This window comes from Cavia porcellus, unplaced genomic scaffold (genome assembly GCF_034190915.1).
Source record: "Cavia porcellus strain 051 isolate PalLab524CR breed Dunkin Hartley unplaced genomic scaffold, mCavPor4.1 scaffold_28, whole genome shotgun sequence".
NCBI classification, from domain to species: Eukaryota; Metazoa; Chordata; class Mammalia; order Rodentia; family Caviidae; genus Cavia; species Cavia porcellus.
In genome coordinates, this window is record NW_026947511.1 from 41,090,393 (window position 1) to 41,115,394 (window position 25,002).

At 53.5% G+C, this 25,002-nt stretch overlaps 1 protein-coding gene across 3 annotated transcripts in view; it reads left to right on the forward strand.

The window, feature by feature from the left end:
• Nucleotides 1–24,649, forward strand: part of Ccnd3 (cyclin D3) — a 44,640-nt gene extending 19,991 nt beyond the window's left edge. The window contains exons 1-5 of one of the 3 annotated variants that reach the window (XM_063238904.1): nucleotides 18,787–19,116; nucleotides 19,717–19,932; nucleotides 22,385–22,544; nucleotides 23,107–23,243; nucleotides 23,663–24,649. In XM_063238904.1, the coding sequence (XP_063094974.1) occupies nucleotides 18,919–19,116; nucleotides 19,717–19,932; nucleotides 22,385–22,544; nucleotides 23,107–23,243; nucleotides 23,663–23,830 (879 nt within the window). In that variant the 5' untranslated portion in view covers nucleotides 18,787–18,918 and the 3' untranslated portion in view covers nucleotides 23,831–24,649. Of the gene's footprint in view, nucleotides 1–18,786; nucleotides 19,117–19,716; nucleotides 19,933–22,384; nucleotides 22,545–23,106; nucleotides 23,244–23,662 lie in introns of those variants that run through there. The other 2 variants (XM_003473651.5, XM_005005384.4) reach the window with 2 other exon arrangements.
• The last annotated feature ends 353 nt before the right edge of the window (nucleotides 24,650–25,002 follow it).

Consider the following 25,002-nt stretch of genomic DNA (forward strand, 5'->3'; position numbering starts at 1 on the left):
GCTGTCACTCAGTAGTCCAGCCAGCACTTGAATTCACTGTGTGGCCCAGATTGGCCTCAAATTTATGGCAATCCTCCTGCCTCAGCCTCCAGAGAGCTGGGATTACAGGTGTGTGCATTTACCCCTGGTTTCCAGCCATTTTCTAAGTTTCAGTGTGTGGTATTTTCATTACCAGTTAGTTCTAGTTCTTAAAAAGTTTCCATTAAGATTTCCTTGTTTGACTTGTAAGTTAGTTAAAAGAATGTTTTAAAATTTCCAAGTGTGTGGGCTTTGCTGATTATTTTTAATTTACATTTTGGCCAGCGCGTACATAGCGTAGCGTTTACAACACTGCACTGTGTGTGTGTGCATGTGTGTTGTGTGTGTGTGTGTGGGTGTGGGTGTATGTGTGCTGGGAATGGAACCCAGGGCTTTGTGCATGCTAAGCATCGGTTCTACCACTGAGCCACCCCTCAGCCAACACTGACTATTTTAAAAAAAGTGTTTCGAACTGGGTGTGGTCACACGCACCTGTTATCCCAGCACTCAGGAGGTTGAGGCAGGAGGATCGCCCTGAATTCAGGGCCAAGCTGGGTTACATAGTGAGGTCAAGGCCAGCCTGAATTACATAGGAAAACCCTGTCTCAAAAAACAAATCCTCAAAAGAAAACACTTTTAAATTTTGCTTTATGATCTAGTATGCGGTAAATTTGTATGCTTAAAAACATTTGTACTCTCTTGTACTGAGATGTACACAACACATATCCATATGTATATATAGATGTATTTGTTTTACTTATTTATTTTCTGGTTTTTTTTTTTTTTTTTTTTTTTTTTTTTGTGCTGGGTATTGAACTCAGGACCTTGCACTTGCCAGGCAGGCACTTATGCCACTGAGCTCAGTCCCCAACTTATTATTTATTTTTTTGATGTAAGGTCCCTCTGTAGTTCAGGCTGACCTTGAGCTCACTATGTAGCCCACACTGGCTTCAGACTTGCTGCAGTCCTCCCGCCTCAGCCTCCGGAGTGCTGGGATCTCAGGCCTGCACCGCCAAGCCCAGCATGCAGGTTTTTAGGGAAGACAGTTCCTTCTCTCGGAGCACAGCCTTGGCTGTGTCCTCCCCGTGGGTGGCGCTTAGGGAGTCTCTACTCATGAAAGGCAGCAGAGGAGACTCTAGGTTCTTTCCCTAGTCACCGTACTTGGTAACACCCTCAGTTTTTGGCCCCCAAAATTTCGGGGGAAATTTTATTGGTCTCTGAAGTGTACATTTCTGGGAACTAGAGTTGTGGGGAAAGTGAATAATTCAGTCAAGCTGAGTTCAGTACCTGAGATTCTTTCCTCATGGGGCCTTGAACGGGGTCCTTGTCCCTCAGTGAGTCATCAATAAACATGAGTTCGATGGCCTGGTGACGGGCCCTTTGCATGAACCTCCTGGCTGCCTTAGGGCCTGCAGCCCTGGGCTCTGACGAACATGCAAATTATCACTCACGTGATGGGAAGCACCCGGGCTGAGCTGTGGAGGGTGTGACCCGGGGACCTGAGGGATGGTACCCCTGACACACCTTGCATATGATGCCCTTCACAGACACGAACGGGTCTTCTGTTTTGTGTTTTTGCAGCTCTGGGGTTGAATCCAGGGCCTTCACATTGAGCTCTGCCTGCAGTCCTTTCTGTTCTCAGGATCTTGCTAAGTGAATATAATGTGCAGGATGGGTTGACACTTGGGATCCTCCTGCCTCAGCCTCCCAAGTACTGGGATGACTGACGTGTGCCCCAACACCCTGCTCACAGAATAGCCTCACTTCACAGTTTCCCAGAGCCTCTGCCGCCTCATACGTAAAACAGCAAATACAGGCTGGGCGTCCCTCATCTGAAAACCCAAAATCTGACCTGTTTACGTCGTCAGATCTCACCTCTGCATCACACTTTGAGGAATAGAGAATTGATGCAGAATGGCTGGGGTGGAGATGTGCAGAGTCACTGCAGAGAGACAGAATGGAAGGCCGCGCATGGTAGACACGCTTGCTGACATCCCAGCACTCCAGAGGCTGAGGCAGGAGGGTTGCCGCAAGTTCCAGGCCAGCCTGGGCTCTAAAGAGAGATCGTGTCTCAGAAAACCCAAACCAACAAATGAACAAAATGAGAGCCTAGCAGCTGGACCGGAGTCCTCCCGTCCCACTGTCCGGAGCCTGTGGGGCAGAGGGGTGGATTCAGAACCTCAGGTGCCTCCCTCACAGCGCGCCAGCCCTGGGGACCCAGCCGCCTCCTGGGTAGGGCCCGGCTGGCCCTTGTTTGAGTTCCTTTATTCAGTAGTATGTTGTCAAAAGTGCGGTTTTTGATACACTGCGATGTTTATTCCGCTTTGTACTATTAGCCTCACGTGAGTTTTGCAGCTGGCACCTGCCACTGTCCCCGGGAGGAGGAATCAGTGGTGAGGAGAAAGTGCTTCTAAAAAAAACAGCTCATCGAGGTGGGGCCCGGCCCGGCCTGTAACACCAGCTACCTAGGAGGCTGAGGCAGAGGATCACCTGAGCCCAGAATTTCAAGGCCAGCCGGGGCAACAGCTTACCTGTAACATGTAAAATAATCGTAATAAAACGGTGAGCGTCATAGGCATGCGAATCCTGATGGCCGTGGTGTGAGTTACCCTGATCGTGCCATGACCAAGGACTGTGAAAAATGGGCAGGCCAAGAGAAAAGCCTGCTCCCCGTCTCAGGGTTAAATGGATTCAGTGCAGCCCTCACCTGGCTGGGCGCCCAGGCGTGCTGTGGTTCTCGGGTGGCTGCCTGTCTGTGACCAGAGCTGCCGTTGAGTGGAAGGGGGCGCCTGGGACCCGTCAGGAGCCTGCTGGCGGAAGCAGTGAGTTTCCCCTCAAGCTGTGGGCCTCGGGGCTCATGGGGCAGACCTGGCTGTTTTCCCGCCAGAAATGAGCCCTGAATTCCCCACCACTCCTTGGGTGGTTTGTTTGTTTGTTTGAGACAAAGTGTCACTATGTACCCAGGCTGGCCTTGAACTTGTGGCGATCTTCCTGCCTCGGCCTCCTGTGAGCTGGAATTACAGGCGAGCACTACCACACCCAGCTTTCAGCATCAGGCCCAGCTTGTGTTGCTTTTAATGTTCAATAATACATAATGTTATTATAGCATAGGAGGAGATGCAGTATGTCATGATTACTGTTTCAGTGTTCTATGTTGTGTTTTCCATTATAAGACCACAATCTATTTAATGTTCTTTTTTGCTTGTTTCTGTTTTTTTGGTTTTGGTTTGGTTTTTTATTTTTTTTTGAGACAGGATCTCACTATATAGTCCAGGCAGGCCTGAACTCACTCTGTAACCCAGGTCGGCCTCAAACTTGTAATCCTCCTGCCTCAGCCTCCTGAGTGCTGGGGTTACAGGTGTGTGCCTTCTTACCCAGTTCTTTATGCTTAGACTTGTTTTTTTGTTTGTTGTTTTTGTTTTTTGGTGCGGGGCATTGAACTTATGACCTTGTGCTTGCCAAGCAGGTGCTTATGCTGCTGAGCTAAATCCCCAGCCCTGGACTTGTGTTTACTATTGTAAATAAGTGGCAGTGTGTGTGGCTCTGGTTTATCAGCTTTCAGGGCTGCTTGAGCAGAGGGCATCATGGGCGGCGGCGGTGCAGCGTGGGCCTTGTGTCACCGGGACCTGACCGCTGCTGCAGGAGCTGTGCCAGGCCAGCAGACACTGTATCCCTGCAGAGCCCTCACAGACGCTGCCCACCAGACATGGCCTGCCCCACACGCCGCCTCTCTAACTTGGTATCCCTTTGATGTGTCCCAGCCGGGGCTGCAGACACCTGGTGGTGGCCACAATGGCCTTGACCACCCAGGGCCGTGGCATGAGACCCAGTGCTTTCTGGCTTGGGCTCCATCACCCTCACGACTTCCTATCATGGGATGCTGCAGGGGAGGGAGGGAGTTTCAGAGCAGCAGGACTCTTCTGTCCACGGTCCCATAGCCAGGCCAGGATCAGCCCAGGCTTGGTCTGAGTGGCCCCCATGTCTGGTCACCTTGCCATCCTGCACCTGCGTCCTGTCCCATCACCAGGTTCTGCTGGGTTACCCTTTGGCACCATCCTCCTCTGAGCTCCGTGTGAAACCCAGCAAAACCAGGTCTCCTGCGGGCGTGGTGGCACACAGCTGGGATCATACACAGGGGAGGCTGAGCTGGGGAGGGGTTGCTGTGAGCTCAAGGCCCCTCTGTGTTCCATAGTGAGACCTTGTCTCAAAAAAAAAAAAAAAAAAAAGAAATACATATGGCTCTTAGGCCCCACCAGAATGTTGAAGGGCAGTTTGCATTTTCTGTACATTGTTTGTTTGTTGAGACAAGGTCTCACTATGTAGGCCAGGCTGGCCTCCAGCTCACAGCAATCCTCCTGCCTCAGCCTCCCATGTGTGCCATGATTAGAGGCATGCGCCACCACACCTGGCATGGAGCCTGCATTTTAACAGATCTATGTTGGTTGCAAGGTCTTGAAGAAGCCTGGCACAGGACCTTCTGATGGGCCCAGCTCCAGTTGGGAACTTGGGTTGTTTTCCTCTGTGTCTGTGGCCTTGGGAACTGGAATTGCCTTTGTTGGTTCATTTTCCCCCTCCAAGGGACAGTAAACCCCAGGGGCCAGACTGTCTTTCGATTCCCTGGCACACAGGAACCACTGTCTCTTTGATACCAGCCTTGTGCCCACTCCCTCGCTGCCTGTGGCCTTGCCCTGGCTTTCAATCTGAAACAAATCCACCCATTCTATAGACGACAAAACAGAGGTGTTGTCCCTTCTCCGATTCCTGGATTCCTAAGTGGTGCGGCTGGAATGAAACCCAGGAGTGTCTGATTGCAAAGCCTTGAACCAGGCTCAGTAAATATTTGTTGAATGACTTATGTGCTTAACTTCATTCAAGCCCTCACTAAGGATATCATGTACTCTGGGAGGAGACTTGGAGTTGGCTGAGGGAGGGGAGTGGCTCCTGCTTGGCCTGCTCTCTTCAGAACTGGGCTCCAAAGTGGGTGTAGTGGTGCTCTCCTGTAATTCCAGCACTCTGGGAGGCTGAGGCAGGAGGGTGGCAAGCTCAAACTGAGCCAGGGCGACACAGCCTCTTGGGAAGAACTTGTCACAAAGAAAGAACAAAATAACAAAGGCCTGGGAAGTCGCTCAGTGCAGATACCCAGGGTTCACCCCCAGCACCAAAACACAGAAAAGCGGGTATGACTCAGTGCTAGCCATGGGGCTGACACTCGCCAAGCCCCCCACCCCCATCCCCGGACGTCTGTCCTGTGACTCAGCAGAGATGCCACGGCCCTGAAATCAGAGCCCAGGCCAAAACCCTCAAAAATGCCGTTCTTTTCCTGGAGGAATTTCCCTTTCATGTCATTCATCCCTCTGCCAGGGAATGCAGGAAGTCTTGGCTGTGGTCAGCTAGTGCCAGGTCCCAGTTCCAGGGCTCAGCCCGCACCTCTCTGGGCCTGAGGACCCCAGAGCCTTCCTTCCAGGGGTCTCCGAGCCCAGGCTGCAGGGGCTGCGCAGCCCAGCCCAGATAGGAGGTACTGGCGCTGCTGCCTAGGGGTGGACCTTGGCCATCGCCTCCCCTCTTGGAGCCTTCGTTTTCTCCTCTGTAACGTGGGGACAGTGATACATTTGAGGATGAAGATAATCCTTCTGTATAAAGCATTAGGACACCCCTGATGCAATGGTTTGTAACGGCTGTGGTTATCATCCATATGATTTAGTATTTAACTTATTTGCAGTACCAGGCACTGCACTCAGGGCCCTTTGCAATAACCTCCAGCCCCTGTTCCGACTCAGGGTCTTGCTCAGTTGCTCACGCTGAGCTGGAACTCGGGATCCTCTTGCCTCAGCCTCCCAGAGTGCGGGGATTGCAGGTGACCGCCCAGCCTGGCTTCACTGTAACTAGCTGTACATGTTGTTAGTACCTGGTGGAGCCCTGGAGGGACTTGTGCTGAACCTCTCTCCTTCTTTGCTCTTAGATTCACCCCAGGATTTTGGTGAATTCTCGATTATTCACACTGTGGAGGGCGTGGGGGGAATAAATTAATGAATTAGGAGGTTTGGTTCGGCCTCTGAAAATGAGATTATTGTTCGGAACTGGAGGTCTGGCTCAATGGACTGTTGATTGGGAATAGCTGCGGCCCGAGGGGAATCCCGGGCTTGGCCCAGAGCAGCAGCCGGAGAGGGCCTTACTGCCCCGCGCGTGCAGCAGCTCTGTTTGTTCCTGGTTTTGGCGGGAGGTGAGGGGAGGGGGGTCTTTCAATGTATCTCAGGCTGGACTTGAACTCACTGTAGCCCAGGCTGGCCTCAAACTCATAGCGATCCTCCTGTCTCGGCCTCCCGGTGCAGGGATTACAGATGTGCACCACTCAGAGAGATGACCCCTCTGGTACATCATTTGTCTGACACAGGGTCATTCTCCGAGGCCTCAAGCTCACAGTCTTCCTGCTGGGACTAGAAGTCGTGGTACAGTACCTGGCTCTACCCCCACTTTATAAGACAATAATGCCAAGGTTTGGGGAGCCTAGCCGAGGCCACCCAGTCCAGCCCCTCTGGTAATCTAGTGCTGAGTCTAAGTCCATATTTATCTTGCCATGTCCCACTCTGGGAGGTCAGCCTGGAGGAATCTGACTCTTCCCTCTTTTGGCCCAGAAACAGACATTAAGATGCTAAACCGAGTGTAAATTACAGACTGGGCTCTGGACATAATGGGACCCATTGGACCCCAAAGCCTCAGAGCAAGAAGCCTTGACCTTTGCCCTTTGATCTCTATTAGCGTCTCCAAAACAGAAATGACTTGGGGTGGGCTGGTTCCCCCAGAGAATCTAACACTGACCTGGACACCTCTGGTGGCCTTGTGACCTTCAGACCTTCTGTGACCTCCTTGGCTTTTCTCTTTCTGTGCCCTTATTCCCCACCCCTCCATTCACTCTCCTCAGGCCCCCAATGGCACTGCCACCCCCCACCTAGTTCCAGTGGGGAGCACGGCTATCCTGAGTCAGGGTAATGCACATCCAGGTCCCGGCTGCCTGTGGACGCAGGAGTCACTGGAGTTTGTTTCTTGGTCTCAGTTTGTTTGCCTGTGAAATGGGCACACATCGTTGGGAAGACGAAGAGATACTACAGCCAAGCCAAGAATACAGCCAGACCCTGCAAGTGGAGCCTGTATGTGTAGCTGCCCACCTGGGTGGAGCTTCACTGGTGTCCCTGGGCACTTTCAGAGCCACCGTGGAGCATGGTGTGGTGGCGCACACCAAGTGCTGTAATCCCAGCACCCAGGAGACTGAGGCAAGAGGATCACAAGTTTGTATCCAGTTCGGGCAATGTTAGTGAGACCCTGTCTTGGAATAAAAATAAGCAGGCTGGGGATGCAGCCCAGCATGAAGACCCTCGGTTCATTCCCTAATACTAAAAAGAAAACGTATTTTAATGAAAAAGAAAAAGCAGGCCCTTAACAGCCCTCCTGGCTTGGGGGGCGTTCAGCTGCAGAGGCCGCCTTCCTGGCTGACATCCTACTCGATCTGCTCTGGCAGCATGGATGGGCACCTTGAGCCTGCTGGCACCCATTGCCGCTGCCTGCTGGGCTACAGCTTCCCACTGCACACACACATATACTTACTCTCACACTCACGCTGGAGCAGGTGCCTTGGCCTGTAGCATTTGTCTGTTTTCATAGCACTTCTCACCCTGGCTGGCTCCTGCTGAGGCCATGTGTGTCCCCACTCTGGGAAGGCAGTGTCCCCCGAGCATGAGCCCAGAACAGCCCTCACCTGCACCTAGCTGGGAGGTGGGCGGCCCACGCCTATGTCCTACGGGTGGTGATTGACTCTTCCCTCTTTTGGCCCTGCGAGGGCACCGGCATGGGACAGCTGAGGTGCCGGGAGCAGGGACGTCCCTGTGTATGTGGCCAGGCAGGGCCCGTGAAGCTCGGAGGCAGAACCATCAGGGCGGAGGGGAGATGGCAGCTGGACCTGGCCCCACAGGTGGACAGGGATGCCAGGGCTGGGGAAGTCACCCAGCATCACAGACTGGGGAGCCTGGCAGTCACTCACTCTGCCCAAACTCTGTCCTGGAGGAGCAGCTAGCTCTGTACCTAACCCCGCCTGAGCTGGTCTGGCTTCCCATGTCCAGGGCTCTTGCTGGCTCAGAGGTTCGGCTGGCCCGATGCTTGGGCCTCGGTTTCTGTGCCTTTAGTGTAGGCAGGCGGATTGGCCCACAGTTCAGGAAGCTGTGAGAAGCGTGCCTCTCCTGCACCCTGAGAGCGGCTCCTGACCCTGGGGACTTGGCCAAGGCAGGTCCCCATTGTCAGGAAGTCATGGGTTGGCCCCTGTGTCCCCTTCGAGCTCTCACACCTCCCTTCACACTTGGGCAGGAGACATCATAGCTCTTTTTTTTTTTTTTGGTCTTTTTCATTTTTATCGGTACCAGGGATCGAATTCACGACTGCCTGCTTGCAAGGCAGGCGCTATGCTGCTGAGCTAAATCCCCAACCCCGACATCATAGCTCTTTACAGGTGCAGTTTTAGTTTTTTGGGGGCAGAGTTTTGCTAAATTGCACAGCTTGGGCTTAAACTTGGGCTCCTCCTGCCTTAGTCTCCCAGAATGATGGGATTGCAGACGTGTGTCACCATGCTGAGCAAGTTCAGAGTTTCTCATTTTATTTTTAAAATTTTATTTATGTACTTATTTATTTTTGAGCTAGGGTCCCACTAGGTATTTCAGGCTGGCTTTGAACTCACTGTGTAGCCCAGGCTGGCCTCAGACTCAGAGTGATCCTCCTGCCTCAGCCTCTGGAGCGTTAGGACTACAAGCTCTTTTTGTTTTTTATAATGGCTTACTTTGCCTGTTGTAGTTTCAGATAAATGTCTGGATTTTATCCTGCAGACACAGGAGTTTCAAGATTCAAGGAGCAAAGAATGTGCATTCCATTCCCGAAGGTTTTGAAAGGCTGCTCAGGTCACAGCGCAGTGGGGTGCAGAGGTTAGGGAATGAACAAGGGAGAGAGGCTACTGCAAAGGCCCAAGCATGGGGTAGGGACAGGAGGGCCCAGGTCCTGGGGGCCTCTGGGGAAGGTTGGTGACAGGGCTTAGAGGTTGATGTGGCACTGTTGGCAAAGGGGAAGCTAACGAAGAAAGAGCCAGGCATGTTTAGCTCCCGCGCACTGCAGGCTACCACTGAACTGCGGGTTTACAAAGGAGAACGGGCTTTTGCTTTTGTTTCTTGGAAGAGGGGTTGCTTTGTTTTGTTTTGGTTTTTTGAGACAGGGTCTTACTGTGTAGCCAGGCCTGGCCTTGAAATCACAGCAATACTCCTGCATCAACTTCCTGAGTGCTGGGATCACAGGCGTGCGCCACCACACCAGGGAAACATCTTGTTTTAAGGAAGGGATACAGGGCCGGGGATTTAGCTCAACGGCACAGCGCCTGGCTGGCAAGTGTGAGGTCATGGGTTCGATCCTCAGTACAAAGAAAAAAAAATGATTTGGTATAATTTATTCTCTGAGTCTTGAGTTGCTTTAGGCTCACTGTGTCCATTGGTATCAGAGCTTTGCTGGTGTAAATGTCTAAAAGTTGATCACTTTCAACACAAACATTAGGGAGCTGCTGGCACTTTCTTTTCCCTTTTTGGCTGGGGCTTGGACCCGCAGCCCTCACTCTGAGCTACTGCCATTTTTTTTTTTTTTTTTTTTTTTGAAGTAAGTTCTTGCAAAGTCGCTCAATTCCCAAACCAAGCTCCAACTTGCAGTCAGCCTGCCTCAGCCTCCCAGAGTGCGAGGCTCATCGAGGCCCTCCTCTGGCTCCCAGCACATTTCATGCCTTATCTTTCATTACAGCAACCTCAGAGGCAGGCATTACTACCATAATTTGCGGTAAAGGCCCAGAGAATTTCCTCCGGGGCATATACGAATCAGGGTAAAGGCGATTCAACCCAGATCTGTTAGTGCAGGTCCCTCCTGGGAGAGAAGCTGGCCACTGTGTTTATCCTCCAAACCAAAATCTTCTCTCAAAGCAGTTTTAAAATGGGTTAGCGGCACATGCCTGTAATCCTAGCACTGGAGGCTGAAGCAGGAGGATCACCATAAACTCATTTGAGCTCAGGAGTTTGAGGTCAGCCTGGATGACAAAACTGAAACCTCAACTGGAGGAAAAAAAAAAAAAAGATAAAAGAGCTGTTTTGCCTTGGTACGATTGGTGGCTCCAGGAGTGCCTTCTGTGGGAAGGGTCTCCATGGGGATCTGGGAAATGGTTAAAAAAAAATTTTTTTTTTTGGACACAGGGTCTCGCTATATAGTTTAGGCTGGTCCTGAAGTCACCCTGGAGCCCAAGCTGGCCTGGAACTCATTGGTGATCCTCCTGCCTCAGCCCTCTGAATGCTGGCACGATAGGCATGTGCCCCACACCAGGTTGACAGTCAGGAATCTTGATCTGGAGTTTGCAAGTCCAGATGGCTGGAACCAGGCAGAAAAAAGTCCCTTATGGCCAGGTGCTCAGCCAAGCAGGGAGTGGAGAATCAAAGCCCCGCCCAGGGGCGCTAATCCCACTAGGACAGAAGAGATGGGTGCCCACTCTGGCCTTTGAAGGATGAGAGAGGGTTTACTCACAGGAGACCCTGAGCGCGGCTCAGGATAGGTCAGCCACTAACTGGCTGTCCACAACTGGGGGCTTGGGACAAAGGAGGCAGGAGCAAGGCCCAGGGAGGCAGGGTTAGGAGTGAGAGGGATGCCAGCATCAGCACCAGCCCCAAGATAGGGGTGGTGGCGTGTGGACAGAGATAAAGCCACAGGGCCGCTGGGGCCCGGATGGAGGACTTTAAAAGCCAGGCTGCCTGACTTTCAATTTGACCTGATAAGCAGGTCCTTGGCCTGGAGATGAAAGTAGTGTCTGGTGGAGATTAATCTGGTGGCCGTGGGCCCTGATTCGGATCTGTCTTGGCCCCGTGTGAAGACACTGGCCTGCTCCCCCGGGAGGCTTTTGCAATTGCAGTGTGGGCTCAGCCTCCTCTGAGCTCCTCCTGCTGGTCCAGTGCTACAGGCCACTTCCCTCCATCTTCTGTTCCTTAAGCAGAAATACTTGAAACCATGTTTTTTTTGTTTTTAGTTCTTAAGACAGGGTCTCACTATACAGCCCAGGCTGCCCTCAAACTCTCCCAGCCATCCTCCTGCCTCAGCCTCCCAAGTGCCAGGACTGCAGCTGTGTACCACCATGCTCGGCTTGGCAAGAGGTTCTTTGTTTGTCTGTTTGTTTTGTTTTATGAGTGGATGCTGACTTTTGTCAAATGCTTTTTTGTTATCCATTGTTGTGACCAAGTGATCCCTCCTTTAATCTGTGTGATGAATTATACTGATTTTTTTTTTTCCAGGTCCTAAACTTGCCTGGCAATGTGATCTAAAGCCAACTTCATGGCAGTGGGTTATTTTCTAGCTTACTGGGGATCAGTTTGCTGATCTCTTGCTTAGAAGTTTATCTCCCTGCTCAAAAATGAGATTTTTCATGGTTCCTGCTGAGTTCTGACCTGAATGTTATGTTAAAAATGGGCGCAGAAGTGACCCCTTCTCATGCTCTCTGAGCTTGTACAAAACTGTACAAGACTGTGCCCTGTCCGCCGCTGAAAGTTGCTGTGAGAGTAGAGAAACTTTTATTTGAGGAAAGATTGTAGCTTGAGTGCTAAGGAAGATAGTTCGTTCGCACGTCACACAAGTCCAGATGTGGGCTCAGGACTGATGAATCAGTAGCCCAGCAATGTCCCTGAGGAGGGAATGAAGGCCAGGCCAGTCATTCTCAGGTGTCAGCCTCTTTATCACTGCAAGGTGGCTGCAGCTGCTCCAGGCATCACAGCACAGTGCTGAAGAATGCACTTTCGGTGTAGCTTGGTCATAGCACACTTTCCTTGCATGGCCTGAGGCCATGGGCTCAATCCCAGCCTTGAAGGGGAAAGAATGAATGCCATCCCAATTTAGCCAGAAAGCCCAGAGCTATGTGACAGTTGGGTAAATGGCTTCACTGGTAGCTCTACAAAAAAGTTGGTGGGGTGCTTTAGGAGCTTGGTATGGTGTGGATTAAATGAGGTTTTCTTTTTGAAACTCTTGGAATAGTGCCTGTAACATATGAAGCATTCAATAAATATCAGCCTGTCTTACTCCTTCCTCAGGCAGGCCAGGAAAGAAACTGTTCATTCGTTCTTTCTTTCTTTTGTTTTTTGAGACACAGTCTCGCTTTGTATGCCAGGCTGGCCTTGAACTCACAGCAGTCCTGCTGCCTCAGTGTTCTGAGTGCTGGAGTTACAGGCAGGCACCACCAGGCAGAACATGTTTCTTTTGTGCCTGTCTCTAGAAGCCCCTTGTGCTCTTACACCTCCTGGGCTATTCCTGGCCCAGCCTTGGAATTGTTATGGCTCCGCTTGGAGGAGCAGCGATCCACCCCTGGGGCTGGGGCATCTCGGCTTCCCGTGAAACTCAAGGCCGCCCCAACCTTGTTCTGTTCACAGGGAAAATGCTGGGCTGGTGAAGGTGTGCTCAGTGGGGTCAGCAGAGCAGGGTCCCCAATCCTCCTGGTCCTCTGTGGGGCTCCTGGGTGGTGCTTAGTGCTCAGGACTCTGTTACCTCTGCCAGTATAGGACACGGTCCCTGAAGCAGGCTGTGCAGAGGCTCCTGCGCTGTGGTCTCCTCTGGACAGTCAGGAGCCCACCAGTCCTGGCCTTGGGCTGAAATCTTCAGACTCAAAAACAAAACAAAACAAAACAAAACAAGAGTTATTTCTGTCTCAAAAATTTCCAGTAATCGCAGGGAGGCTGAGGCAGGAGGATCATTGTGAGTTTGAGACCAGCCTGGTCTACAAAGTGAGTTCAAGATCGGCCTGAACTGTATAGGGAGACCCTGACTCAAAAAGGCCAAGAAAAAACAGTTTCCAGTTGTCACTTAGCTGCCACCCTCACAGCAGCCACTTCTGTGGGCTTTGTCATCTAATTTGTACTGAATAAATATTCATAAATATTTCATCCAGGTGTGGGGTGCACACCTGTGATCCCTGTATCCCTGTGATCCCTGGAGAGAGGCCGAGGCAGGAAGAGCGTGGTGAGATGTAGGCCAGCCTGGGTGACACAGTGATATCAGCACCAGCCTGGTCCACATAGAGAGATCCTGTCCCCCGCCCCCGCCTCCAAAAACTAGATTAACGGAACATCTGTGAACCAGGAGCCTCACTCCATTGTGGCCCTGCAGTGAGAGAGGGGACCGTGGGGATCCCAGCTGCTCCAGAGGCTGAGGCAGGAGGATCACAAATGCAAGGTCAGCCTGAGCAATTTAGGGAGACTGTAAGTGAGAGGCTGAGATGAAGCTAAGTGGCAGGGAGCTCACCTAGCACGGGCCGGCGCCCACGGCTGTCCCCAGTACAGCAAAACAAGACATGCGCGGGAAGGCGGCCGTGTTTTAGAAGTCGGGGTAGGGAGAAATCGAGGCCCGGGGGAGGGGCCAGGAAAGGCTGGGAGAAGGAGGAAGGAGGGGGCTCTGGGTCCCTGAAGGCAGCGAGGAGCTGGCCCCATAGGCCGAGGGGAGCACCTAGGACTAGAGGGCTCGGAACTTGGGCAGAGGGGAAGGTAGGGGGGAGGGGGCTGCAGGCCGCATGGTTTCCAGCAGTCACTGGGGTGTCCCAGAGAGTCCGTGAGGGTGGCTCCCCTCTCTCACTGCCCACCATGGGGAGGGCTGGCTGGGCCCATGGGGGACACCATTGGGACCTAGGCAGGAGATGATGCCCTCTAGTCTGGACATGGGGTGTGTACCCCATAATCCTGGCCCTCATGAGGCAGAGTCAAGAGGATCACTGTGAGTTTAAGGCCAGCCTGAACTACGTAGTAGTGAGACCCTTGTCTCCAAAAACAAAGCAGAGAGTAAATAGAATAATTATTACACAAACTACCGTCTCTGAGTGTTTGTTCTGCTCTAGCTGTTCGCTGCCCATGGAGTCCTCAGAGTACCCAGAATACCCGCAGGATAGGGTAAGGACTGTTGTTTTCCTGATTGGACAAAAAAAAAGGAAACAGAGGTTCTGGTAATTTCCTCAGTGCGAAGGCACAGAGCCAGGTTTTGGGCTGAAAACAGAGTCTCTGTGTTGGGGACCCACACCCCAGCCTTACCTTGGTGCTCCTTAGTCTCCCTTGTTTTTTGAGACAGGGTCTCACTATGTAGCCCAGGCTGGCCTTGAATTCTCAGCGATCCTCCTGCCTCAGCCTCCCAAGTATGCCAGCATGCCTGGCTTCCCTAGAGTCTCTGTAGTGGCAGAAGCCACAGAACACAGACTTTCAGACAGTGACCATGAGGCCATCTGTCCATGTGCCAGTTCCCAAAACAGATGTGGTCAGTGTGTGTCCCAAACGTATTCTGATAAGAAAAAAAGAAAACAAATAAGGAGAAAAACGAATCGGTGTTGAAGTGGTATCAGATAAAAAGCGGAGGTGGACTGTGGGGTGCGGGGTGTCACCTGTCACCTGTTACTCTCTCGCTGTCAGATGGGGACTTCTCAGTGCGGAGTAAGGGCTGTCTCAGTCTTCTGGGGTTCCCCTGGCCGTGACAGTCCACTCCTGCCCTCCCTCTGCCAAGTGCCGTTTCACTCAGTAACTTTTTTGCCTGCCATGCCCAGCCCCGGTCCTTGCTTTGCCTTTTTTGTTTGTTTTTGGTCTTTTTGAGACAGAGTCTTGCTATGCAGTTCAGGATGGCCTTGAATTTAAACTTTGTAGCTCGGGCTGGTCTCAAACTTGCAGCAATCCTCCTGCCTCAGCCTCCTGAATAGTGGGATTATAGGCGTGCACCACCATACCCAGTTTGCTTTGTTTTTTTTTCTTTCTTGGTATCCCCCCCCTTTTCTCTCTTTATTTTGTTTTTGTTTTTTTGGTACGACCTCATGCTTGCCATGCAGATGCTTTATGCTGCTGAGCTAAATCCCCAGCCCCTTTTCTCTATTTTTGAAATAGGCTCTTGCTGTGTAGTTCAGGCTGGCCTTGAGGCACTATGAAGTCCACACTGGCAGTCCTCCTGCCTCAGCCTCCTGAGGGCTGGGATTACAGATATGCACTACCACACCTGGCCTCCCACTCACTGAGGAATAAACAAGGGGAACCGCTCTTCCTTTGAGGAGAAGTGATTGGTGAAGTCTGTAAACCAATGGCTCATGCCCCAGGACTGGCTCTCGGAGGCACTGCACACTGGGGCCCTCTCCCTGGCTCACATTCTGGCTTCTAGGGTCAGTTTCTGTGTGTTCCATCTTCAACAAACAATTCAACAGTTTTTTTTTTTTTTTTTTTTAATTTTTTAAATTTTTTTTTTTTTTGGTCTTTTTCCTTTTTATCGGTACCGGGGATCGAACTCACGACTGCCTGCTGACAAGGCAGGCGTTTATGCCGCTGAGCTAAATCCCCAGCCCCAATTCAACAATTAATAAATGAATTCAGCTAGGCTTGGTCGTTCATGTCTATAGTCCTAACACTCAGGAGACGGAGGCAGGAGCATTCCAGCACTCGGGGATGGCAAGTCCCTGGGCAACTTACTTAATCCCTGACTCAAAATTTAAAAAGGGCGGTGGGCTAGGGCTGTGAATCAGTGTGAAAGTTCTCGTTCTATTCTCAGTGCCACAAATTAAATGGGCTAGCACAAGAAGTAGCAGAACAAAGCAGTTAAGAGCTGGGATGGGTTGGGTCGAGTCTGCTTCGGACATTTCCTAGCTATGAGATCGTGATCGTGATCGTGATCGTGATCGTGATCGTGGGTACTGAGCCACTCTTCAGGACTGGGCACCTTCCTGCAAGGGGGCAAAATAGCCCAGCCCAGTGTGATGGCACATGCCTGTAATCCCAGCACTCGGGAGGCTGAGGCAGGAGGATCATTGTGAATTGGAGGCTAACATAGGTTACTCAGACTGTGTCTCAAAAAGGTGGGGGGAGGACAGTATCTTTCTCCGACATTGTTGTGACTGACCATTGTCAGATATGTGCACTGCCAGGAACTGCCTCAAAAAAACAAAAATGATTTACACTTTTTAAAAATATGTAAGGGCAGGGAAGAGCATTTGTCTGGGGTTTGTTCAAAGTCCTGGGTCCATGCAGCACAGCAAAAATAAATGAATACATAAAAATAAAAACACTGGGGGCTGGGAATTTAGCTCAGCGGTATAAGCACCTGCCCTGCTAGCAGGCGGTCGTGAGTTCGATCCCCGGTACCGATAAAAAATGAAAAAGACAAAAAAAACCCAAAACAAAACAAAACAAAAACCACTGTTGGCCGGAGATTTAGCTCAGTGGCACAGTGCCCTGCCTGGTAAGTAGAAGGGCCTGAGTTCAATTCCCAATACCAAGAAACAAAACCCCAAAACTAAAATACTATGTTTGTACTCCTGGAAATGCAGTTTCAGACTTCATACATGCATCATTCATGCATCGTGCATGTACCACACCTTACCTACATGTATATATCCTACATCAGAATCCCCAAGTCAGGGCCAAGGAATCCTCATTTCCACAGCTGCTCTGGGTGGTGTAAACCCAGATCTTTCTTATGTTTTATTATAACATTTGTGTCAGTTTAGGATGGGGAGGGCAGGGTACAAGAGCAAAAATCATTTACAAAAATATTGGTATGCTGGGTGTGGTGGCTCACGCCTGTAATCCCAGCACTCGGGAGGCTGAAGCAGCAAGATCCTTGCAAATCTGAGACCAGCCTGGGCTACAAAGTGAGCTCAAGGTCAGCCTGAACTGCAGAGAGAGACCCTGTCTCAGAAAAAAAAAAAAAGAAAATATTGATAAAGAAGGTATATAAAAATAAGGTATATAAAAATAAATATTAAAAAATGTCTGTTAAGAAGCCAGGCATGGTGGCACACATGGTAATCCCAGCACTCCGGAGGCAGAGGCAGGAGGATTACCTTGAGCTTGAGGCCACCCTGGGCAGCAAAGTGAATTGAAGGGCAGCCTGAACTACATAGCAAAACGCTGTCTCAAGAAAGAAAAAAACAAATCTATTTAGAGAATCTATTTGTTGAAACCAAGAACTCTAATAGGAATCAGAAAAGTCTAACAATGACTAAACAATAACTAAAATTTTGTTTTTGCAAAATATATGACGAAGTAAAAATATGAAAAAACGATAAGTACTCTTAAAATATATTGAGCTCTTTTTATTATTCCTATCATTTTTTTGGAGTCAAGGCTTTACTATGTAGTTTAGGCTGGACTTGACCTCACTGTGTAGCCCAGGCTGGCCTCAAATTTGTAAGATCCTCCTGCCTCAGCCTCCCGAGTGCTGGGATCAGGGATGTGCCAGCATACTTGGCTCTGGGCAGTTACTGAGCTGGAGCTACAGCTTACAGATAGTGCACTTTGGATTTATCCTTCGCAACACACACACAATTCTAAGTCACTAAAACAGGCATCTCCTAAGTCAATGAGCAGATGTGGGTAGCTAATTTACACAAATGTCTCCTACTACGCCAAAAGAAAGTTGTTATTAGTAAATGATTGTCAGTCTTTTTGGCAGAATTGTTTTTAAAAATAGGTATCTAGGGTTGTCTGCTGTTGGCTGATCCAGCCTATCAGCAGGAAAATTGGGTCCTAAGAATTGAATCAAGCCTTAGGTGGTTTTGTCATCTCCCATTGAGAATTTCCACTTCGAGAAATTAATTCCCTTCTAGAAATAATCACGAGTTTGCAGAGATCATGCTGTACATGGGCCGCGTAGTACATTTTCCTAACGGAAGGAGGTGGCTGCAGGTTCAGTAAAATGCATGCCTGGTGACACTGACTGGTGGGATGCTGTGTAGCCAGTGAAAACGGAGCCACAGAATATTTACACGGAAAAGTGTTCAGAGTATTTTTTTTTTTTAGTGGAAAATTTATGAGGACACCCATTTAAAAAGTGGCTATTCCTGGAATGAAAATGAGAAAAATACTCCGGAGGCTGAAGCAGGATGATTCCAGGTTCAAACCTTTCCTCCAAATAAGAAGGGCTGGGGATGCTGCGCACTGTGAAGCCTTTGGCTCAATCCCCAGTTCTTTTGGGGGGGGGGCGTGTTGGGAGTAGTAAGGGAGGGGGCAGGAAGGCAAGGAAGGGGAGAGGAGGGCGATGTTCTTGCTTCCTGGTCTGGGGCCTCCGTTTAAGTAGCAATGGGGCCTGATGGTGCTGGTGCGCACCTGAGACCCCAGCACGCCAGAGACAGGCACGAGGGTGGCCGCGAGTTTGAGGCCAGCCTGGGCTATATAGACCCTGTCTCAAAAAGCCACCCCCACCCCCAAGAAAAGTAGCAATGCAAGACAGCACAGATTCTGGAAGACACTTCCCAGTCTGTCAACTCAGTGATTGTTAGTTTCCAGGCCTCAGTTTCCTCTTTTGTAAAACAAGAATAACACCTAAAATTTAAGGGTTTTGTGAAGATTTTACAAGTTCTACATATTAGAACAGCAGTCACTAGAAAGCCTTTATGACAGCGCCTATAGCATTTTCGCTATATTTGTTGTACATTTTAAAGTTTGACGAGTGAATACACGAACGAATCCAGTCCTGGGGGCATATCCTTTCTCGGGTGGTCACAGAGCCAGAAGCGGGGACCTGGAAGGGCTGTACACGGGGACACGGCCCAGCTCCCAGAAGCTTCTCCTCAGCCCGGAAGCAGTGGGTCCCCGCCCGCCGACCCTGGGGCCGCAGCGGGGAGGGAGGAGCGCGCTCCAGCCCCTTCCGCCGCCCGCCCCGCCCCGCCCCTGTGCCGCCGGCGTCCGCGGCTGCTCCGTGTCGCGCGGGGCGGGGCGCGCGGCTGTCAGGGCCACGGCGGGCGCGGGCGGAGACCGGGCTGCGCGCACTGCGACCGCGCCAGAGTCGCCCGCGCTCTCCGGCCGCCGCGTCGCCGCCCGCGCCTCCAGGCCACGCCGCGCCGCACCCGGGCCGAGCATGGAGCTGCTGTGCTGCGAGGGCCCCCGGCACGCGCCCCGCGCCCGGCCCGACCCGCGGCTGCTGGGCGACGCGCGCGTGCTGCGCAGCCTGCTGCGCCTGGAGGAGCGCTACGTGCCGCGCGCCTCCTACTTCCAGTGCGTGCAGAAGGAGATCCAGCCGCACATGCGGCGCATGCTGGCCTACTGGATGCTGGAGGTACCGACCCGGCCCTGCCGCACCGGGCCCGGCCTCGCTCGCGCGCCCCGCGGGATCCCCTGCCCTCCTCGGCGCGATCGGTGCCGCCTGTCATTTACGCCCCGGGTGCTCCCATCCCGGCCCCCCCGCCCCCCAGTGTCACGGTTCGGGTGCTGTCGCGGGGTCCGGCGAGGAAGCTGGGGGTGGGGGTGGGGGTGGGGGCGGCGCGCGCGGTTCCGGTGGACCGGGAAATGAAAAGTGCGGGAGACAGCAGCGCAGCTCCTCCCTTCCCCTTGGGTGTGTGCGGGGGGGGGGGGTGGCCGGGGTGCGGTCCTGCGCCTCGGCTGCCAAGGGAGACCCTTGCTCCTCGAACTGGAGGAGGGGAGCCTCGGCTTGGAATCCTCCCAGGGAAGGCATCTCGGCCGGGCCCCTGCGCAGGGCAGTGGGGAGGCCGCGCAGAGGAAGTGGCCAGTTGGAGGGTTCGCATCCTCCTCCGTGGTCGGGTCTTGTCCCTGTAGGGAGCTCCAAGTCTTCACCCCATTTCATGCCTCCACCTCCATCGCTGCTGTTGCTCCCCGAGTCCCTGCCCCAGCCCCAGCCCTGACCTTGCGCCCTCCCCAGGTGTGTGAGGAGCAGCGCTGCGAGGAGGAAGTCTTCCCGCTGGCCATGAACTACCTGGATCGCTACCTGTCCTGTGTCCCCACCCGAAAGGCGCAGTTGCAGCTCTTGGGCGCGGTCTGCATGCTGCTGGCCTCCAAACTGCGCGAGACCACGCCCCTGACCATCGAAAAACTTTGCATCTACACGGACCACGCGGTGTCTCCCCGCCAGATGCGGGTGCGTGGGTAACGCTGGCCCCCACCCCCGCGCACCCGCTCCCTGCTTCCTGGGAAGAGGCAAACAGCGACGACATCGGAGGCTTTCTGCCCTCCTGGGAAGGGATTCAAGAAAGCCAAGGGTTTTTTAGGGGGAAGAGACTTGTTCATGGCACAAAGATGGAGCAGTGCGGTGTGGTGGTCAGCGTAGAGCTGCAGGCCTGGACTCAGCCCCACCCACGACCTCTGGTGACGCCCCTCCTTCCTGGTCTTTCCCCCAGCAGCAGCGAGTCGAGCTGCCCTGTCTACACTCACCAGTACTTTGCCTCTGGGTTTGCACAGCTACCCTGAGTTATTTATTGGCAGCAGAAGGGCATAAGCCTGCACACCCCCGCCGTATTGGGAGTGGAATGCACGTCCCTGAGGGAGGGGCTCCCTCCCCAAGTATCCGCGAGTGGACTTTGGGATGGAAAAGCTCCCTAGCAGGTTAAAGCCCGGCCCCGATTGCCCTGCGGAAGTGCAGAGGTATTTCAACCCACCCACTGCTCTCCTTTCCCTGCCATCTCCAACACGCACCCCCTTTCCTGCCTCTGCCCCAGGTCTGTCCCTTTCACCCTTAGCCTGGCTGGAGCTGGGGAGCACAGCGCCCCCTCCCCCTGCCCGCCCACTCTGACCGAAGGCTTTCATAACCCTGCGGGGAGCTGCCGTCACTCCTGTGGTTTGGGAAGTGGCTCCTTGGGCCTCTTGCTGGGAACTGGGGCCTGGGTTCCTCCAGGCAGGCCGGAGAGTCACAGTTCTGCCTGTCCCCCGGGAGGCTGGAGCCCTCTGGCGCTAGGAGCACGCGGCGGGGCGCAAATGCGTCATTTTTCCAGGGTTGGGGAGAGGGTGGGTGAGCTGGCACCTCCCTTCACCTTGCTCGGTGGTGGCTGAGCCTGCTCCTGACCCCAGAGACGGCTGGGGCCCAGCTCCCAGGGAGGAGGGCAGCAAGCGGGCGCTGTGATTGGCTGGCGGGGATGAGGGTACTGGGGCCCCTAGCTGCTGGGAGTGGAGGAACTGGATTCCTCTTCCTGCCAAGTAGCTCTCAGAGATGGGAGTAGGAGGCCGGAGTTGGGAATCTGGGAGGCCCCACCAGGCTCTGTGATGAATCTGGTAGGATCTGAAAGTGGAGCTGGTTTCCAGGACCAGGGAGCAAGTTTTTGGAGTGTTTGGAGCTAGGAGGCAGAAAGGGACTTCCTCTTGGTGACAAGATTGAGCGGTGGATGCGCCTCTGCGTGAGGGTTTTTTTTTCTTCATTTAGAATAGGCTCAGTCCTTGCTGTGCTGGGGGTGGAGACAGATGGTTCCTAGAAGGTCAGCCTTGGCAGGGAGAAGGTTAACACCCAGCAAAGGAGGGAGGCCAGGTTGCCTTGCAGCCCGGGAGTGGTGGCCCCTGCAGCTCTTCCCTCCCAGGGAGTGTGCTCCACCAAGCAGGGCTGGGCTTCTCAGAGGTGGCTGGGATCCACTTCTCCACCGGATCTCCACCTCCCACCCCCACTTGCCTTCTCTGGGACCCTCAGTGATTCCTCTGCACCCCTGGGTGAAGAGCTTGGGAAGGGTTCTGAGCGCAGAACGCTGGTTCTTTGCTCCTTTCTGGCTGCATCCCAGCCTGTCTCTCTGGGTGCTGGAGAGGCTTGGGGTTGCACCAAGGTGCGCACCAAGAGAGGGACAGCTGTGGCTGGGGCCTGGAAGAAGTAGGGTGGGGCCACCATGGCTGCCTCAGTAAGGAGTCAAACCCACTAGTTCCTTCCTGAGATAAAACAATGAAGAAATCCTCAAGTGTGCAACTCGGAAACGGGGCCAGGCCTGGGAAGCCCCGTCAAGTGGACTGGGGTGAGGCTCCATAAGACCCAGCATTGGAGTTGGCCCGACAGGTCGGGGGACAGGGCTTGGCCCCTCTGAGGTTATGTGGGTGCACGCTTTGGCCCACCCCTCCCCCAAGTAGGTGGTACTGGAATGGGGTGGGTGCTGTACCCCAGGACCCAGCCCTGGTGTCCCACCAAGGGGATGTGGGTTGGGTTGGGTAACCTCCCCTTTGAGGAACCTCAGAGTCTCAGTGGCTGTGTCATAAGGAGTGGTTCCATGTCTGCTGCTCCTTCAAGAGGTGGCAGTTTGGGATACAGGGCTCGGAGGGGCGGCTGGCAGTGATGTCTCCCTGTCTTTGAGGTTTGGAAAAATCTGCCTCATCTCAGAGGGACCTGAAGTTTGTGGTGGTGGCATGAGAATCAAAAGGGATAATTCATGTAGCGGACATGGTGGCAGCACCTAGCGACTGATACTGGGTGCCCCAGGTACCTGAGCAGCCAGTCTGCAGCGCCAGTCCCTGACCAGCAGCACGCGTGGGTCCTGAACTTGTGAATCTTGCTGGGCTTCCTTCCACCCTGTTTCCCCCACCTTGCCCTCACTAGCCAGTGACTATGCCCTGTCTCCCCACCCCAGGAATGGGAGGTGCTGGTCCTGGGGAAGCTCAAGTGGGATCTGGCAGCTGTGATCGCGCATGATTTCCTGGCCCTGATTCTGCACCGGCTGTCTCTGCCCAGTGATCGACAGGCCTTGGTCAAAAAGCACGCCCAGACCTTTTTGGCCCTCTGTGCCACAGGTAAGTGCCCTGCACACATGTTGCCCAAATGGGAAATCAGAAGACTTGGAAGGGTGAGAACTGCCTAGGAAATTCCAGTTGGCACTCTCAGAAAGCTGAGAATGCTGTCCCCTGGGAGCCCCTGGTGGCAGGACTAAAGCAGATGCTAATCCTAGCTGTGTGGGATCTGTGTCTTGTGGGGGGGGTGATGACAGCTGGGTTTCCACACCAAGGGGGTTGCACAAATACTTTGGTCCCTGGCCAGGTCCACCCCGCACCCTGCGGAATTTCCTGTTCACGCTGATGCTCGTGGCTGGGTGGGGTAACCCCGAGGCACCATGCTTGTGTATCCCCTACAGGAGCCCTGATGCCATCTCTAGTGCAGCAAAAAACCAAAACCAAACCAAACCAAAACTGCTGGTCCTCTCTAGAAAAGGCTTTCGTGCTTCTCTCCCGTAACCACGTCTCACTGCTCCCACAGTGGGGTCCCCAGTGTGTCCCTGCCTGCACTGTCTGAGGGCTGGAAGGCCAGGATGGCTGTGCTCCTGCAGGCTTCTCATGGCTCCCTCGCCTCCTTTCCTAGATTATACTTTCGCCATGTACCCACCATCCATGATCGCAACAGGCAGCATTGGGGCTGCAGTGCAGGGCCTGGGCGCTTGCTCCACATCCGGCGATGAGCTCACTGAGCTGCTCGCCGGCATCACTGGCACCGATGTGGTGAGTGCTGGGAGCCCGTCACCAGGCAGCACTGTTCCCAGAGCCTCCAGTAGAGGGCGGTGGGCGTCCCCACCCCAAGCCCAGCTCCATGTTTTACACTCTGTGGGCCCAAAGCCCTTTATCTCATGCCCTGCTGTGAAGAGGGGGTGTCAGGGTGGAGTAAAGGGCACTGGCCCAGGGTGCCCTTGCTTGCCAAGTGTGTGTTGTGGTGGGGGTGGCGGACCCCGTGTCAGATGCAGGCTGCTGTCACACCCTCTTTGCCACATCCTCTCGCCAGTTTCTGAGAAATGAAGCCCCAATTCCTGGGGCTGGGCTGTGGCCTAACCTCCCTGGCCTTCCCTGGCAAGGGAGGCACCCATCCCCTGCACCTGCTGCCTATGCCATGGGAAGAATGGGCCTCACTATCCTGTTGCCCCCAGGACTGTCTACGGGCCTGCCAGGAGCAGATTGAAGCTGCGCTCAGAGAGAGCCTGCGGGAAGCCTCCCAGCCGACCCCCACCCCGGAGCTCAAAACTCCCCGGGGCTCCAGCAGCCAAGGGCCCAGCCAGACCAGCACGCCCACAGAGGTCACTGCCATCCACCTGTAGCCCTGACAGGACCCGAGTGGCCACCATGCAGCAGATGGGCCCCCACCACTCCTCCCTGCCTCTGGAACAAGTACTACGTCCTCAAGCCCAAGGGGCTGGGTCCTGCCTTTCCCTATCTGCACTAAAGGCTGTCCAGCCATGCCGGCATGGGGTCCAGCCCCCCTCCTGTGTCTGACCAGCTCGGCCCCTTCCTGGCTTGGGCCGCTCTGCTCAGATGGGATGGGAGCGGGTGAGTCTCTGCACCAGCGTCTTCTTGAGGCTGCACCTCTGGCCCTCTCATTCTTAACTAAAATGCCCTGTGCCTTCTAAGATGCTGCTCCGACCTGGGGCCACTGCGTTTGGATGGTTGCTGCGGGTACCCTGCTGCACACAGAGGGATACAGTCTGCTGCTCCTAGAGAAGGCCTAGCTTCAGCCACAGGCATCCTCCTCGCTTTGCTTCCTGCTCAGCTGCTCCTGTGTGCTGGAGTTTGGTGCTCAAGTGGCCGTGTTAATTTATTATTGCTAGAGTATAACTGTAAGGGGTGCAGTGGGCGTGCCCGCCCCATGGAGGTGGTAACCCTGGCGGTTGCTGCTTCTTTCCCTTTTGCTGCCGACTACATGAGCTTTGTGGCCCAGGAGCTGCTACAGCCTGGGGCGGGTCTGTGCCCTCCTCTCCCCTTTGTGCCCTGTCCCTTCCTACAGCAGGAAGGACACCAGAGTGGCCAAGCCCCCACTGGAGAGGGAGGCAAGCTCTAGACACAGGCCTTTCCAGCGCCACAAGGTTCAGGCTGGTGGCCTGGGACCACCACACTGCCTTAATAAAGATTCTGGAAGAAGACTGCTTTTGGCCTCTGGGTATGCTCAGTGCTGTGGGTAAAAGCCTATTCCTAGCTGAGGATACAGCTCAGCAGCACAGCGTGAGTTTGTCAGTTTCATTCCTGATGCCAAAAAAAAAAAAAAAGGCTTTATGGGCTGCAGGGTCTCTGCCCTGGCAGCCATGCCCCGTGTGACATGACATTCCTACAAGGGCCAGCTGAGAACTGCAGAGCAGACCCCTCAGGCTTATGGGAGAACGGGGTTTAATAACGTGGCTCAGTGGCAGACTGCTTCCCCAGCATCTCAAGAAGACACTTTAGATTTATAAAATGATGAAAGCTAGCACAGCTGAGTGCGGTGGTACACACCCGTGAT